The sequence below is a fragment of the Camponotus vicinus genome, unplaced genomic scaffold (genome assembly GCF_025532165.1).
Source record: "Camponotus vicinus isolate PSW18456_S1 unplaced genomic scaffold, iyCamVici1.0 SCAF_7, whole genome shotgun sequence".
NCBI classification, from domain to species: domain Eukaryota; kingdom Metazoa; phylum Arthropoda; class Insecta; order Hymenoptera; family Formicidae; genus Camponotus; species Camponotus vicinus.
In genome coordinates, this window is record NW_028141979.1 from 8,342,957 (window position 1) to 8,361,914 (window position 18,958).

At 37.1% G+C, this 18,958-nt stretch overlaps 1 protein-coding gene across 6 annotated transcripts in view; it reads left to right on the forward strand.

The window, feature by feature from the left end:
* The first annotated feature begins 2,285 nt into the window (after window positions 1-2,285).
* Imp (IGF-II mRNA-binding protein) overlaps window positions 2,286-18,958 on the forward strand; it is a 107,883-nt gene continuing 91,210 nt past the window's right edge. For 2 of the 6 annotated variants that reach the window (XM_083105043.1, XM_083105044.1), the window contains exon 1: window positions 2,286-3,414. In XM_083105043.1, the coding sequence (XP_082961169.1) occupies window positions 3,240-3,414 (175 nt within the window). In that variant the 5' untranslated portion in view covers window positions 2,286-3,239. The remainder of the gene's footprint in view (window positions 3,415-18,958) is intronic. The other 4 variants (XM_083105046.1, XM_083105047.1, XM_083105045.1 and 1 more) reach the window with 3 other exon arrangements.

Here is an 18,958-nt window from a genome sequence, read left to right on the forward strand (position 1 = left end):
CGCCCTTTTAACCTCCTCGGATACCCGCGAACGCGTCGACGAAATAATGACGCGCGCGAATTGTATAACGTTGGATGTTGGTGTCGCTGTAATTAAACGCGCTCGTTGGCGGCCTCGCTCCCCGCTAATTAATCGTAATTTATTAACAACGTCTTCGCTCGGCGTCGCTCGAACACGGGCAGGTGAATAGAAACAACATGGGCGCGGTTTCTTCCTTTTTTTTCGCCCTCTTCCATGGCTCCGCAGCACCCTGACCCTGGGCACACGGCCAGCTGTCTCACTCCACCCCTTTTGTGAGAGGTGCACACACTACTCTAAGAGTAGGATTTGTCTATCCCTACGTATCGCAGAAGGAAAGAGAGAGAAAGAGAGAGGGAGGGAAGGAGAGGTGAAGAAAAAGAGAGGGAGAGAGAGAGAGGACGACGGGATCGTCGGGCGAGAGAACCAGGGCGAAGGAACTTTTGTAGAGAACCCGCGGAATAATTAGCATGCTCTCCTCGGCAGCCTAATTTTAATGGAATACCGACATACGGCGTTTCATATTGTAATTCGTCCTACATTGTAGCTCGCACGGCTCTGAATATTATTATCCTTCGCGTTTCCTCCTTGCGGCGAGCGTTTTTTTAAGGACGTTGACGAGTATCGCGCGTATCACATAATGCGATGCTCGATTGAATCTGGAAAAAAACATGTAGCTTTCTCGCAATTTCTATAATATTTTTGCGCACAAATTAATTCGCCTAATATTTCTTGAAAAAAATAGAAGAAAAAAGTATTTGTGAAGAAAAATGGAAAATAAAAAAACTCATTTTATCGTAAAATTTGACACTTACTATTCCATAAATTGATTCATGCTTGCAATAAATTAGAAGATAAACATTAAAAAAATAATATAATATTTAAAACTAATATTAATATAATATTTAAAAATAATATATTAATATTAATATTTAAAAATAATATATTAATAAAATTAATATAATATTTAAATATAATATTTTTATGAAAAGCCTTTGCAGTTGTAGAACCCGAAATTATATATATTATTGAATAATTTTGTCGAGCCAATAAGCATTAAAAGACAATCAACAAAGACATAACCACAAATAGAAAGTCTGTTCGTAAAGTTTGTTCTGTAATAAAATACTTCACGTGCAATATATTTGTAATATTAACATTTTACAAATTTTCTTTTGGCAATATTCTACGCGTGAAATATTAATGAAATTCATATAGATATAAGATAGGGTGTAAATAATTAAAATTATTATAAAATTTGAGTAATGTTTTTAGAGAAATTATTACAATAAGCTTCTACTTAAATACATTGGTAAATAAAAATTGGTAAATAATTATAAAATTTGAGTAATTAGAGAATTTGAGTTTTTAGAGAAATTATTACAAAAAGCTTCTACTTAAATACATTGGTAAATAAAAATTTTTATCTCTATTCTTCCGCATGAGAAAATCATAAAACAATAATAGAACAATAATAGAATAGTGGAATTTTACAGGAAACTCGTTGAACGAGCATGTAATGATCTGGAAGCCTTTCGCGTCGAGTGACATGACCTCGCGGCGTATACCGTTCTCCAAAAACACCCGGTAGATTTCTGCAAACCTAGCGCGGAGGCGCGAATAGAACTCGCACGCATACACGCGTCTATGCAACGTGCGTTCGTGGTGCGCGCGCAATTGGCGCGAGATAAACCGAGAGAAAGAGGGAAGAAAGAGAGAAGAGGATTGAGAAAAGACGAGCGGGAGAAGAAACGAGCGTGCACGCATGCATACTCGCGCGTGCACGCACGCACGCACGCAGACGCGCGCGAAGAGGCTGCGAAAACCGGCGTGCGAAAAGCGGCCAATCGCGAGCAAGGGTGGGAGTCGGTGGGGTCACCCACGTGGTCCGCGAGCGGCCAATCGGCGCGCCAATCGCCGGCGTATCTCGAGTCGGTTTCCCGCTCGGCGCGCTGCGTTTGTATTCGCGCGCGAGAGAGAAAGAGAAGGATAGAGAGAGATGGAAGCACAAGAGTGCACGCGTGAGCGACGAATTCGCGAATGAAAGAGAGAGAGAGAGAGAACGAGAGGGCTAGCTGGAAAGAGAGGAAGAGAGACGAGTTTGCATCGAGTCTCGATTCCTCTCCCCTTCCTCGTCTTCTGCGAGGCAAAGGGGTGAAAGAGGGGCACGATGTGCCGAACGAGAGAGCCCCTTAGAATCCCGTCGCGTTGCGGTCTAGCCAAAGAGAGGAGAGCCTGTAGAAGGAAGGTGCGTCGTTGTCGCCGAAAGAGAAAGAGAGAGAGAGACACAGAGGGGAGGGGGACAATTTCTTGGACACGCCGCGAGTCGCCGCGAGGAAGAGAGAGAGAGAGACGATCCTGGCGAACGCGCGCGTCCCTTAAAACTCGGAGCAATCGGGGCGAGCCATTTCTGCGAGGACACGCCGGCCGGTCTCCATCGTCGTCGTCGGTTTCTGCGATCGAGCTGCTGACGGACAGCCACCGGAAGCGCGTCAGATTCGCGCAACAGCGCCGCGTTTGCGAGGCAGACGAAAAACGAAAGAGAGAGAGAAAGAGAGAGAGAGAAAGAGAGAGAGAGAGAGACCGCACGCACAGTCGTCGCCTACCCGCGGATCGAGCGGCTCGCAGTCGGCCAGTCGAGGCGTGAGGAAGCTAGCAGCGGAAAACAAAAGAAGGTGCCACCAAGAGAGCCCAAGTCGAGGATCGATCTCGTCGTCGTCGCAAGTCATCCAAGAAGAACCTCGTGTGCTTCCTCGCCCCATTTATCTCCGCGTTTTTTGTGTGCGCGCGATCCGCGATCGATCTCGCCGTGTCCTGTGTCGTCCATCTGGGAGCCCCGTCGCCAGGATCCATCCGCCGCGATCCATCATCGCTCCTCGGCCGCGGATAGATAAACCTCGTCTCGTCCTGCGGGAAGGAAGAAGAAGGAAACAGCGGATCTCGCCCTCGCGATTCATAACCCGACCCCCGTCATCCCACTCATCATCATCATCATCATCGTCCTCCTCTCGCTCGCGTCCGCGCGCGCTCTCTCTCTCTTTCCCGCGCCGGGTCCACGTAGTCCAGACGGTGGCCCCCGTGTCTACGACGAGGTCAGTACTCGGAGCCGGGCGCACGCGCACCGTCGTCCATCCAGGCCCGTCATCGAGGCACCGATACGCACGTGACCGCGCTCGGTGGAAGCCGGCATCATAGCGTCGAGAAGCGATCAGCCAGCCACCATGTCCAAGCTCTACGTGGGCAATCTGCCGTCAGATTGCAACGAGAGCGCCCTGAGGCAGCTCTTCCAGGAGCACAGCCTGGCCTGCACCACGATCCTGGTGAAGCGCGGCGGCTACGCCTTCGTCGACTGCGCCGATCAGTCCACGGCCGATCGGGCGATCGACAAGCTGAACGGTGAGTCGTTGCTTATGAGCTGAATCAAGCCTCTTGATGCTTTTATAATGCTTTTTATCGTTGCTTTTCATCCCGACAACGACGACGACGACGACAAGGATGAAGAGAGGCGGGAGAAGAAGATCCTGGAGGAACGAGCGCTTGCTTCGCTGATCACTTGTATGCTAATAAAACGCTTTTAACGCTTTGCCACCTACGCTACTGCTCTCTCCCAAGCTTATGCCAGTTGTTGTTGAGCTTGCAAGAACCTTTCCCATAGATATAAGTAGCCAATGCGAGAATTGTAGACGGAGATAAAGATTCTAATCACATTCCTGAGGAATGTTTGCTTTAGATTATCCTTAATATTTTTTTATTATTATTTTCTCACTCTTATCTAATCATCTGCTGTTTATACAAGATCTTGTTATATCTAACAATCTTGCCTGATACTCGTCTGCTTTGCATTCGCGTTAAAATGTGACAGAGTGAATAATTGCATTGAAAATGAACCTTCATCTCCGAGCTTTGCTTAAACCGCTTCTTGCTAGATTGTAAGAACGTCGAGTGGACGTAAAGATTTGCGTACGGCATGTTTCTGAATCGCTAGAGCGAGTATTTTGTTGAGAAGCGACGAAATATCTCTCGAAAGATTCTCCTCGAAATGTCACGTTGCGTTTGTCACATCGATAGTTGACCGCCCGTTGTTTTTTTTTCCTTTCTCCTCTCGATAAACGCAAGCTTTGACGTGAAATTGGATGACGTTCGCGAGAGACGCCTCTTCCGGTTTGCATAAAATAATGACTCGATGGAACAACGAAACTGTCAAATTATCAATATTATCAATATTCAATATTATCAATTATCAATGTTATCAATTGTCAATATTATCTAAGATACCTCGTGTGTGTTTGAAATAATTCAGCTCTAGTTGTGATGATAAAAATATATTAATTTATTAGATAAAAAAGTATATTTAAATAATTGCAGAATTCTAGTTGCTCAGGTAAAAGTATTATAAAAATATTATATTAAATCATCCAAGTGTGATATAAATTATTCGGCGCATAAACAATTGAGAATGAAACATTGAAATGACACTTGACAGCTGTTTGTAAAAATAGCCTCTCATCGAATTGATTTTTATTAGCAATGCAAAATTTAATTCCCTCAGTGTTACAATTTTACAAAACACTTATATACAATATTTTCATCTCTATAATTTTCTATAAAAAAATTTATAATAATACAACAGACTTTATACACACACATATAAATGTATAAATGTAATTAATGCAAAATACTTGCAATTAAAATGGCTTACGCGTTCGATCATACTGATAATAATAAAATAAGATAAAATAAAATAGACAAATAATGTATTTATTCGATATTGTGTTTGAACTTTTTCAGTTTCGATTAAGTTGTCAGATTAAGAGAGACGCAAGTTGAATGAGAAATTAGGATGTCCCAAAATCGCGCAGATACGCGCATAATTAACGTTATATCTCGAGCCTTATCGCACTTCCTAGGCTCGAGAATTCGATTCAGTGTGCGAGTGAGATTACGATTATTTTGCGAGAATCTCCGATTTAGACTTTCGTCGAAAAAAAAACGGCCTCTTGTTCGGTGTTTACGATGAAATTCATTCTAACCTTGCCATGTGTATTTCGGGAAGGTCCACTATACATCGATAAAATACGCGACGATATCTTATCTCATTTCGAAACCTACCGGGAAATCAAATTGCAATTATCAGCGATAACATTGTTTCAAAAGTCGCTGGAAACACAAACGTTTCGAAAGAAAATGTACGATAACTGTGGAACATCCGGTGATTCAAGGATGCCAAAGACATGGAATAATCTCGTTATAAGATTACAGATATTTTTGGAAGAATTTTTTTCTTCTTTATGTATATTTTTTCTTCGGCTTTAACTTGGGGTCTAGTCGAGGTCTATTGAAAGGAGCGTCTCGCCGAGTTTCCCGGAAACGAGAGGCACTTCCGTTCGCTCGACTCGCGCGGAAAACTCATCCACGAGACGGAGGCGCTAAAAATGACGATAAAATGGCGCCAGCCTCGACAAGATCGCGTCTGTGTGCGATAAGCTGCTGATAATGACGCGAGTCGTGCCGTCGTCTCGATCGCCTCGATTACGAGGCTCTGGCTTCTTCCCGCCAAAACCAAGCACGCCGAATTTTCGAGGAATTTGACGCGGACGATAAAAAAGATGGTCCTTGCCAGGAGCAAAATACTCGAACGGACACCCGCCGACAAGTTTCTCTTCTCATAAATTTCTCACAAATTTCCAACAATTGCTCCTCAGCAGGCAATTTCCCTCCATCTGTCTTCTAACAATACTAGGATGCTAGTTGCATACCTAAAGAAAGAGATTTTGCTAAAAATATGCGAGCTTGAAAAAATCCTAACTTAAATCTTTGTCTTTGGGTCTTCGAAGTGTCTTGCTTTTTACTTCTGCGAATTTTCAAAAGAGATCAGGAGACACTGAAAGTGTAAGAACGAATTTTCAAATTGGTCAAGTCAACTTTTTGGAAAGAGACTTTAACTCTTGTCCAGCGAAGTGCTTCTCTACGCATATGACGCGCGCAAAAATCATCAGCCAAATGGAACTTAACTACGCGTGACGAGACGTTAGGCGGCTGAACGCGTTAATCGTTAGATTGTCGACAATAACATTAGTCGGGGCTGCTACTCTACCAATCTCGCATTCGTTTGAATCTTAAACACGACACGTATATCGTATAACTCGATATATAAAACGCTCGTCGAGAATCATTGAAGAAAAAAGAACCCAAAGTTCCAGCGAGAAACTCTTACACTCTTCTGCTTATCCGAAATATTATCGAGAAATCCATCCATAAAACGGTAAAAATAAATATAAGCAGAAGAAAGAGCAGATATTTCCCCCCTAAAGAATTTTTAATCTCAAAGAGAAAAAATTAAATAGACATCGTACAGCTCGCGCTTCATATTTCGTTAACTCGATAACCTAATTTCCTAACCTAACCTAATTTCTATCTAAAAACACTGCCGACTTATCCCGTCGATCGTGAGAATTTCGAGCCGACACCACGAGAGGAGTCACGCCCGCCGACTAGTAGTAATCGGTCTCCCGAAGAGAAGAAATGTGGTCAAGGTCGCGAATGGCGGCGAGCGCGCGCGCGCGCCCATTTGACGTATGAAGCTCCCGCCGTCCTCCCCCGCTCTCCCCTCCTCTCTGCCGCCTCCGCCGTCGCCGCCATCGTCGTCTTCTCCGAGGTTGAAATTTACATCGCGAATAGCCGCCGACCTCATCTCCTCCGCCTCGTCGCCGCCGAAAAATCGACTAGTCGCGACTACTCGTCACGTTCCGCGGCCATGCCTCTCTCTCTCTCTCTCTCTCTCTCTCTCTCTATCTATCTCTTTCTCTCTCTCTCTCTCTCTCTCTCGGCGGTATTCGGCTCGTAAATTCCATTGACGACTGTCCATAAACGTAAAACGTCGATGCACGCGCGTCTCACTCTTAAACTTCTTCGGACGCTCTCGAGATTCGATTCGGAAACACGTGCTTTTTCGAAACCAACACCTTGTATACTTGACGTAGGATCATAGGAAGAACGGGAGATTATTATTCTTCGATCAATTATAATTATTATTGCCCGACAAAATTTTGGATACGACATTTATTCGCGATTATGAAACGCTTTTATAATATCGTGGAATTTTTATTCAAGGATTCCTTTATATTTTTCTTAATTCCGGCAATAAAACGATCTTGAAGAGTAATTATTAGAATTTTAAAAATATTATATATGTATAATCTATTATATAATTATTATTATTAATATAGTTGTTTTATATTTTTTAAATTTAATTTTAATTTAATTTTATACTTTATATATTTTTTTAATTATAAGGATTATATATGACGTGGAAAGTTTTGTTTCGAAATTAAATTAAATATGTTTTATTAAGGTCTCTGATCCTCAAATTTCTTGTATTTTAATTATAATACCGTTAGGACTTTTGGTCCTTAAAATAAATATTTCTTGTCTTGATTACGATTAATATGACATTCATGATTAAATATGGCGTCTGCTGCGGTCTATTTTAAATTTAGCGCGTCGAGTTACATTTCAAGGGAAAAAAAATGTAGAGAAAATTTCCCCAGAGAAAGTCTCCTCTTAAAATGTCTCCCATATACGTAATTGTATTCTCTTGGCCGATATATCGAGCGAGCGCGAAAGGGCTGCTTAGAAGTGAGCTACAGGAAGGAGAGCCAGGACCCCGAGCCTCTCTCTCTCTCTCTCTCTCTCTCTCTCTCTCTCTCTCTGGAGCGAACGCTTCCTCTCCCCCTACGTTTCGTTAGCAATACGGTCGTTGCTTCTGCAGCGTAAGGGCCGATCCTCGGATACAATGCCGCGCGAGGAACGTTAGCGACGAGCCGAGGCTAGAACTAGTTTGGTGGGTTGTTGAGTTAGGTTTTAGAAGAGAACTCTGCCAAAGAGCCAAGAGCGCGCGGTTCGTCTAATCGGGCTTTAGGCGGCTCGCACTGTCTAGCGAACGAGCGAGCCCTGTGTTCGCATCGTTTTAGAGCAGTCGCCAGTACCGGAACAAAGTATCCAGCTACCTGGGATTCGTATTTTGTTAGTGCCCGCGTCATTCTATCGATATCTGGTATTTTATTCTAAAAAGATGCCGTAAAAAAATTAATTCTTTTCGGATTCTTTGAAGAATAATTATAATTATATGACATTAAAATAATGAGAACATTATTTTTATATCAGAATTTTTATATCAGATTCGTATTTAATCATCTAAGAAATTTTACGTTTAAATAAACATATTGAAAAATCTGATAGGTATTTTTAGATTTGTAGATTAGTAGATTTTCAATGATATAATTTACAAATTCCCACAATAGACTCATATTTAATCATATAAATATATTTAATCATATTAATCAAATTTATTTTGAGGACTAAAAATCTTAATAATAATATAATTAAGATACAACAACTTTGAGTCTCAAAAAGTCTAACACAACATATTTAATTTTGAAACAAAACTTTCAATATATCATATATAATAATTATAATTAAAAATGCAAAATAATCATATTAATATATTAGAAATAATTATTATATTATAAATAATTATATTAATTCTAATAAATTCTAAATTATATATATTCAAAATATCTTTTCTCTCAAAACTAATAATTATTCTTCAAAATTATTTATGATAAATTTTTATAGCAGTATATATAAATAAATTATTGCGCTTTTTGTATATATATATCTCGATATTGTTTATAATTTACTACTCGAAAATATTTAATATCTCAAGCAACGGAAATCCGTTATTCTTCCTTCGAATCTCTTTTTTCCTGCAACGTACGAAAACATTTTCGAGGATTTTCTCAAAAGATTTTTCCCAAATTGTACGCCGGCCGCAGGCCACGCCATAAAGCTATGTCGTGGCCTGCATGTGCGTGCACAGCATGCGTCTTCCTCTTTCACAGCCGGCGTTCGTGCACGCCATTCTGCTCAGCACGATCCCGAAGCCGAGCCGAAAGTCGGAGCCAGAGACGCCAACAGGAAGCTGCCACATTCTTCCATTCTCGCCGCCTCCTCTAGCACTTTCTTCTTTCCTTGTAGCACGCTGGCTTGCGCCGAATCGATCAACCGTTATCTTCTAAAACCCTCGAGATTTGTCATTTATCGGGAGTAGGCACGAGACTCAAAAATATTCAAAGCTCAAATAATCCCAAGGGTACTAGATAACTGTTTGTTCACAAGATAACTATTTATTCTAAATTTATTCGGAAATTTTTCTCCTTTGATCCTTGCGAGCAATAAAAGAAACCTTTTTTTTTGAGATTTTATAGTTGGTTTTAGATATTTCTCAAGAGAGGCAAAATTATCTTCTCTTTTAGGATTTTAGGTAAATATTTCTTAAGGGACCTTAAGCTTATTTCCAAATAATATATAATATTCTCCACTCTGTCATAAATATTTTTCTATTTAAATTCTTACATTGAATGTTTATTTAATATAATATGTTTATGAATGAACATATTATATTATATTTATTGGAAAAAATTATAAATTCAGTTTTAAACAATTTAAAAATTTCTATATCTGTAATTAAGCAAGAATATATATTATATAATACAATTAAATATAATTATATTTAATTGTATTATATAATATATATTCTTGCTTAATTACAGATATAGAAATTTTTAAATTGTTCAAAACTGAATTTATAATTAAATAATTTATATTAAATTTAATATATATAACATATAATTTAATATTTATATAATTATATACACCGTATATACACATAATAATTATAGTATAAAATACACATGCATATCTCTTTCTATTCCGATACTATGTAATGCGAGAATTTGCATCCACCGATGTAGAGCTAGAGCGAGCAGATGCTCCTAGGAATACATTATTCACATCCGAAACTGCCTGCGTGCTCGATATACTTCTTTTTTAAACGTCTTGAAGAGGCGTCCCATTTGCTCGAGATGTTTCACGTTTCCTTTTCTCTCTCCCGAAATACAGTTTAAACGGCCGTCCGATCACTTCAGACGTGCACGTTACAATTTTTTCACGCCCTTCTCATAAAAGTTGGAAGGTTAGAAAAAATATAATAAATATAAAGAGCGTTTGAAAGAAAATTATAAAAATTATTCCCTAAAAAAATATTCCGTAAAGTAAAAAAAAAGAATCTATTCGTTCGAACGAGTCGCTCATTTTCGCGCGTCTTTCTTCGAAGCTACGTCGATTGAGACGGATCGCGTCGCGCCGATCTGTTTGTACCCGTGTCCCGCGCTTAATTTTCGAAAAAAAAATTTCGCGCAAAAAGCCCCGCATGATTCCCGGTAACCCGGGTACTTTGTAATTCGACGCACCTCGAAAGCAGGAGGAAGGCTCGGCAAAAAAAGGTGCAATGACTCGGTATTATTTCTCTCGCACCTTTCCCTCTTGCCTCCCCCTCCCCCCGGACGTTGGTCCTCAAGTTGGTCCGAATAAACATGTCCGCGCGCGCAATTTCTTCCTTCTTTTTGCAATCGCTGCCCCGGCCCCGGCTTGATTTGTCGCGTGCCCGCCGCTCGGGGGGACCACCTGCCCCCGAAAAAAGTTACCTGTTAACAGTACACCAGGTAACCGACACTGATGGGACCTTACGATTCGCCTCTCCTCCTCGCACAGGCCCCGGGCGGCCGGGCAATTCTCGGGCCTGCCAATCCTCGATGCTCTTTCCGCGACATGAGCCGAGAAAGAGAGAGACGAGGACAGGAGAGGGAAAGAGAGACAGAGACGGAGGGAGAGAGAAAGCGTTAATTATTATAATGGTTTTCCAGCGGACGACGAACGCGATCATTATTATCAACCGTTATAATCCACCGCACCTGATTGATGCGTATCATTTATATTATATACCCGGAGAGGTATGAAAATTCCTCCTCAAGCTCGGCGCTTTTTTCAGCTCCGCCTAAATGCCACGTATTTAGATGATTAGCGTTAAAATATTCTCCTTTTTCTGCGTGATTTGATTTTTTTCTTCTCGAGAAATTCAATCTCCCTCCTCGTTTTATCTTCTTGAATGAACGAAATTCAAGCGAGGCGGATATTTTGCGACGATCGTCTCGGCTCTTTTAATTTCAGACGCTTCTCGGGTTCGCGAAAAACCTTACCTTGCTTATCGCGTTCCTCGAACAAGACTTTGCCCCGTGTCCATTATTTCTACAGCCATTCGCGTTTTCGTATCGAGGTCCGAAGCAACCGAGCTGTCATCTGGAACTGTCCCGCGATATCGACTGTAATATTAACTAATGCCAGTCAATTATATCACTGATGTTGAATAGAGCTGTCGTACTTGTTGCTCCTCGTGTGCGATCCCAAATGGCGATATATTTCTGTAAACTCTCTGAATCACGTTCTCGGCACGTCTTTATATCGTGCTCCGATATAATGCTCCGGAAACGCGTAATATATACGAAAGGCACTTCGAGATCGTTGAACGATATTAACTTTCCACGTCGAGGAATTTGTTGGAAAAGAAAGAGCGGTATTTTTTATTTAATTAAATTTTTTATTTAATTTTATTTAATTATTCAGCAGAGAGTTATACACTATAGCGTCTCGGAATTAAAGAAACGGAGCAGAATCGACGCGAGGAGGGTTTGAAAGAAACGCCGATGCGTTTGTGAAGAGGAAGGAAGTCGCTATCTTTAGCGCCACGAAGAGAGACCGCAGTAATATATGTGTGTCTCTCTCTCTCTCTCTTTCTTTCTCTGTCTTTACTCGTCTTCTTCTTCATGATTTTCTAGCAAATTACAAAGCGATTTTGCTTGACGAGAACCGCGCGGAAGCCGATAGAGAATTATTATCGATTATTATTGATTATTATTTAGCAGCGTCTTAAGTTTGTCTTCGGTTAAAGAAAGGTTTACGAGAAAATTGCAATAAATACGCTCGCTTTCTCTCTTCAGAAACTCGCGCTCCAGATGTTCGATCTCAACAGTTCGCTCTCTATTTGTCGCCCTCAACCTCCCGTTCTTATCGCATTTATTTTAGGAACTTGCTCGCGATTACTTTATGGAAATTTAGCTTTAACCTCGGAGTATCGCTTGTTGCGTTAAGCTCGAGCGACACGTTGCGTTTGCATAATCTAGATATGACTCGCACCGAAATAAATAAATATCTTCAGGATTTTCTCTTCCTTTTTATTATCTTAAAATTTGTCTCGTTTAATGCACACTTCCGACGTTCTAATCTCCTCTCGTTATCTTCAGAAGTAATTCTATTTATTTATTTTTTTTTTTACGTATCTTGTTATATTTTCTGCTTTTACCTCTTATCACATTTTTTATTTCTTGGAAAACTTTTTCTTAAAATATACATTTCTCTCGCGCTCTCTCTCTTTCTCTCTCTTTGGAAAGAGGACACATCTTTGTCTATCGTGACCTCCATCCAGCTCTGCTCGGAGAGACACGTGTTTGTTTTAGATACCCGGCCATTGACTTCTCGACAAACAGCGCGCCGGAATTTTCGACATAACGAAAGCGCCTCAAGTCGCTTCTCGTCTGCTCCGTGTGTTTCTATTCGTCATTTGTACGGTCCACATTTGTGGCGTCCGATTCCGCGAGTTTTAAGTAAGAGAAGAGACTTTTCAATGAAGCGAGTTTCATTGAACCTCGCCCTCCCAATCTGCTTTTTCGGTAACGCTCTGAATTTTATATACACGATATCAGTTGCTTGATATCAGTGAAATTAAACAGTATATTTATCAATCGAAAATAAATAATTTTAGAAAAAGGCATTTTATTTTAAATAAAAATTAGTTATTTGAAATAATTTATTAATTTAAATAATTTTAAAATTTATTAGTTATTTTAAATTAGTTATTTTATATAAAAATTAAATCAAAATTGACATAAGAACCACAATTTTGATTTAATTTTGATTTAAAATTCCTAAAGATAAAATAATCATTTTTAATTATCATAAAACAAAAAATATTAAATAAGAAAATATTTCAACATTTTGAATAATTTTTCTCAATAAAATTTATTATTATTATTATTTATTTATATATTATGAATGCGGAAGAAAGGATTCCTTTAGTGCAAAAAATAGTTTGTCATATTATCAGTAAATAAATAATTGAAAAATTCCTCGTAAAAGAATAAATTATTTCTAAAAATAGCTAGAATGTGCAATTTTACCCGATCCAATAAATCGAAGAAAACAAGGTGTCTTTGTATCAATTTAATCAGAAACAGATCTAAAAAAGTTTTCTATTTTTCATGGTTATTAACTATTTATTAATTTTATTATTATAGCACACATTATGTCATTTAATTATGTTTATACCATTTTTCTTATTCCCTCAATAATTCAATTGCACTATTTATTTTGGATACATAAATATAAGTAGCGTAAAAAATAATGTGTCAAATAGTCAATGTAAGAGAATTTTAAACATGAGCCGAGAATGTGTGAATTTCGTCCAAGTGTCGTCGCGAATTTCGAACGAGGTTTTGCGAAATTATTAAGAAATCGAGATAGCATTCCGGCCATTTCGAATGTCCCGTTAACTCTTAATTGCCGCTCATCGACGACAAAATCAGTCGATTAGCATTCAGAGTAGTCTCAATGAATTCGGAGCGAACAGATTTGTAAAATTGAGACTAGGAATCCAGCCAGCATTTTCTTTTTTTACCCTCCTCAAATAAATGTTTTCCTGCAAAATTTGAGATCTATTGTTTTTTTTTTAATTTAAAAATGTCGAGAGAAATTTCCGACACATTAGACTTTCTTCAAAGCGCTAAGAAAGACGAAGCGATCTTTGAGAAAATAAGTGTACAAAGAAAAAAAGAGATCTCGTTGCTTGATTGACCCTAATTGTGCAGACATCAGTTTGACAGAAATTTCATTTAAGATTTAATGGCCGCGGTATTGAAAGGCATTGAAAGACCGCGATAAATGATAAGACTTACGAGAAGGTTAAGGGCGAAGGAAAAAGAAGGAGAGAGAAAGAGAAAAAGGCGGAGAACCGGCCCACGTGCGCGTAATTGTCAGGTACACGCGGAGGAAACCCAAGTCTTTCGACAGGTGTCAATGAACCGGTCAACGACGTATCCATCGTCGAGGATAAGCGACGAAGAGGTGGCGATCGAGCCTCGAAGTGGAGGGGGAGAATGAAAAAGAAAAAAAAAAAGAAAAATACGAGCGAAGCTCGCGCGTTCGCACCTGCCTGTCGGTTGTACGAGCCGAACTTACGGTGATTTTGTAGCTCGCGAGCAGGCGAACGTGTCACCGAATACGCTTCCAAAAAGACCCAATTTTCTGCAAAAGAGAGAGAGAGAGAGAGAGAGAGAGAGAGAGAGAGAGAAAGAAAGAAAATTAAAACGTTCGAGGCTGAAATAGATAAAAAATGCAAAATATAAAAGAGACTTATAAGACTCTTTCTTCAAAGGGGAAAAAATAACGTAAAAGAATTGTAAACAAATTATGTATATAGAAATTAATTATAACAGAAATTAATTAGATAGAAAATTAAATATTTTAAATAAATCTTTTACATAAAATGTTGTGAAGAACACATTTATTAGTAATCTCTATAAAAACATATAATTATATAAATTATATAAATTATATATAAATTATTATAATATAAATTATTTAATAATAAAGCATATATATAAAAAAATATAATAAACTTATGACATATAAGAATATAAAGTATGAAAAAATTATATATTTAATAGATTTGCAAGAGAGAAATGCCGATCGATGTTTCAGTCGTCTATAACAGACGTTCATTCATATTGCAAAGGCTAAAGGGAAACTTGCATGCATAATCAAAGCTACGCTGGTCCTTCACGTGTATTTTGTGATTTCACGGAAAGAGGAAGAGGAGGAGAGTAAGAATTATCTCCCGTGACCGATTTGTATTCGGGAAAATTACGATTTCAGAAAATCTACGAGTCTCGAGCGTAAAATGGACCCTTCCCCACTGTGAACCGAGGAAATCGTAGTAATTAGACATGCTCGTTCTTTCCCAAAAATATATCTTATTCAAATAGAAAGGATATATAAAAGTCACAATAATTGCCGCATATTTTATTATAGTGCATAATTATTATACATGTAATATATTATTATATATAAATTATATTATTATAATATAACTTTATTATTATATTTGTATTATTATAATATAAACTTTATTATTATATTTATATTATTATAATATAAAATATATATAATATATAATTATATAATATATAATATATAAATCATGCTAATCTTATATTATATATAGCATTATTTCGGAGTGACTTGCGCATTTCTAAATGTCAAATCAAAAATACGCTTTTGTATAATATTATTTTCCTTTTTTTGCAATTTACTTGAAATATATAATTATTGATCGCAACAGGCTATAAATTTAGAATGCTAGAATAAATAATATATACGTATTGAAAATTCTCACAGAAGAAAAAAAAGAATGAAATAAATATTTCAAATATTTAGAATTATAAATGACATTTAATTGACACGTATATATTTTACATCCTTATTGATTCGTTCCTATTTCCGTTCACATACATTATTTCACGTTTATATCGCGTTTATATTAAATAGGAAATTTCATCTCGCTATTAATTTATTAATACGAGATTCTAAAAAAGAAAAAAAACCCTCTAAAAAAACCTTACAAAGGTAAAAAAATACGCCAAGTAAAAAATATACTACCTTGTATGCAACAAAATGTTTAATAAAGAAGTCCTTAAAAATAATTTACAGTAAATTTCCTCACAAAATCATTTTTTCAAAAACAAAACAAATAATTTTCCTAAAAAAATATTACAATATAAAATATCAAAATTAAATATGAAATCAATAATATTATTATTAGCCAAGTACTTAAGAGCAATTTGTAAATTTTGTAAATTTGACATAATATTTGACATGAAATCAATTTCTCCCTAAGAAATTAAAACGCATTTTATATTAATACGAGATTCTAAAAAGGGAAAATACAACGAGGACAATTTTCTTTAGCATGATTATGATATCGATGATGAAAGCAAAAACGATTTGAGTCTCGATCGTCTCGAATCGAACGTGAGTCACGTAGACTTTATCGAATCGTAACTCAATCCCCAGTTAACGATAAGAAAACGAGCACTTCGTGCCCTAAGAAACACACGAAAATAAGAATTATAGAGGGTTCGGGAAGAATAATCGACAAAAATCAAACGACACGATTTATGTAAATTTTTTTCGAATCATGCGTGATGTTTATATTATGTCCCGGTAATTTATTATATAATCGATACGATACGCTCGGTATATCGCCTCCGAAGGAATCTTAGATAAAATATTTGCGAAAGATAACGCGATTCCCAATTTTATAATCATTAAAACAACGATAACGAAGCGAATCTGAATAATAATAATCTCGAACTCGTATTAAAAAAATATAAATGAAAGCGTCAGCCACCATAATCATGGAAAATCATTGCGTAACCTCGTATCTCGCAGATAAGCGTTGAAAATTTCGCGGTATTCGTTACTCGCCTGATTCGAGATCGAAGATACGTAACTTGGCGTCGTCGTAATCCGCGATAAAGATCGAGGAATCGATTTATCTCGCGCTCACGAATCATCGCAGTATCGAGAGGCGATGCTGAGTGTGAGTGGGAAATTCCTCCATTCCTCTCTATCTCTCTCTCTCTCTCTCTCTCTCTCTCTCTCTCTCTCTCTCTCTCTCTCTCTCTCTCTTGGATGCGAGGGAGGAGGACGCCGTCGAGAAAAATTACATCGGCGCACCGCCATTAATCTCCGAACGAGCGGATATTATTTTAATTCTCAAGTCTCTCGGGCCTCAAGTCTCTTCCCAGAAACGCCGGCCTTTGTCCCAGCCGGCTGGCTAGAAAGAAAAGTGACCGAGTGATTTAATCTACGAACGAGCGCAGCGCGACCCTGGACCTCTCTCTCGCTCTGTGCGCTCTTCCTCCACTCCTCTCCTCTTCCCGTCTCGTCCCCTCGTCACGAGATTCGTTTTTGCTTGCCGAATTTGCGACGGTGGCCACCGCGTGTTCGCAGCCGCTTCTCGGGAAAAGTCGCGAGATACGAGAGCTTTCTCTCTGGGTTATTAAGGATCTTTCCAGGATGTACGCGATGTGTGTCGGGGAATATTGCTCGGTGATAAAGTTTAAATTTTTTTTTTTTATTAATCAACTTTTCTCCTTCATTCTTTACGCAGTTCGGCCGTGAAACGTATACGCGGTCCGGCCCGAATCTCTGAACTTTGTACGCCGTTCACAGATACGCATAATGGCCGTTATCTCTGCTCCTCCGCGCCAGTTTTCATCGACAAACGCGCTTTGAAAGTCGCGAGCGGATCTGGAGGAAAATAAAATAAATAATTTGATTCTAATTTTTAAATTATTTATAATAAAATAAATAATGTAATTCTAATTTTAAAATAATTTATAGTAAAATAAATAATGTAATTCTAATTTTAAAGTAATTTAAAATGAAATGAATAATTTTATTTCATTTTTAAAATAATTTAAAATATAACAAATTATTTAATTCTAAAAATGCGCATTAATTCCCGATATTTGATAAAAAATATTAAAATTATTATTTTCTTAATTATTCCACTGTCATTTGTGACAATAAATGTAGATGCAATTAATGGAATAATTAAGAAAATGATAATTTCAATATTTTTTTACTTTATTAAGAAATTGTTCTACTTTTGTGACACAAAAGAAATTTTATAAATATATATAAAATTTTTCTGAAAAAAATTATTTCTGTTCATAAAATTAGAGGCAAAAATGTAACACTTGAAATTATTACTCACTTTGAGTAAATACAATAAAACTCCAATATACGAACTTTAATATCCAAATAAAATCAAACGTTAAATTTTAATACGTGATATGTAACAACATGTGATAAAGTTTCTTTTTATTTCCTCGAAATGAAGAGCTAAAAATAGCATAAAGACGATTACGAGAATCTGGCACAAACGATGATTGGATTACGATCGACGGAACGTTTTGTTTTTATTTTTCTCGAATGCAATGCATTCTAGTTCCATCAAGGAGTAACGTGTCGTTTCCGATCAATGCAATTCGCAATATGGCAAGCATCGATGCAGTGTTCTTCGTGTTACGGCGTGATTTATCGCATGATGCAACACCGCTTTTAATTTCGTCGAAACTAATCGTTTACAAAAGTATCATCCTCGATTGTCGCACTTTGAATGATACTTTAGCATCATTCGATTAGAAAAGTGCATGGCGTAAAAAGTGACTTATATTAATCGGACTTTCCTTCCCTGTTTTAAGAGCAACTTTTCACGAGGGATACGCGACATCCAAACATTAAACATTCGGAAAAATTATTGTAATTTAAATATTGGATATTATTGTTCTTAGCTTCACATATTTTTGGTAAAAAAATTAAAACATATAATTTAAAATAAAATAAATAATTTAATTCGAATTTTAAAATAATTTATAATAAAATAAATAATGTAATTTTAATTTTAAAATAATTTAAAATAAAATGAATAATTTAATTTTAATTTTAAAATAATTTACAATAAAATAATAATGTAATTCCAATAATTTAATTTTAATTTTAAAATAATTTACAATAACATAATAGTGTAATTCCAATTTTAAAATAATTTAAAATAAAATGAATAATTTTATTTCATTTCTAAAATAATTTAAAATAAAACAAATTATTTAATTCTAATTTTTTTCTTCTTAAATATCAAAATAATTTTATGTACTTGGATCTTTCATTTAACGAATTATACAATTCTTAGGAATTTTTGTTAATAGCATCTTTTTTTAATTTCAGATATTTAATATCGATTATTATCCCTCTTATAATTCAAAAAAGCATAATTAAATATAACTGATTTTAACTGATTTTATATAACTGATTTTAATTGATTTTATATAACTGATTTTAACTGATTCAGCTTCATTGTAAA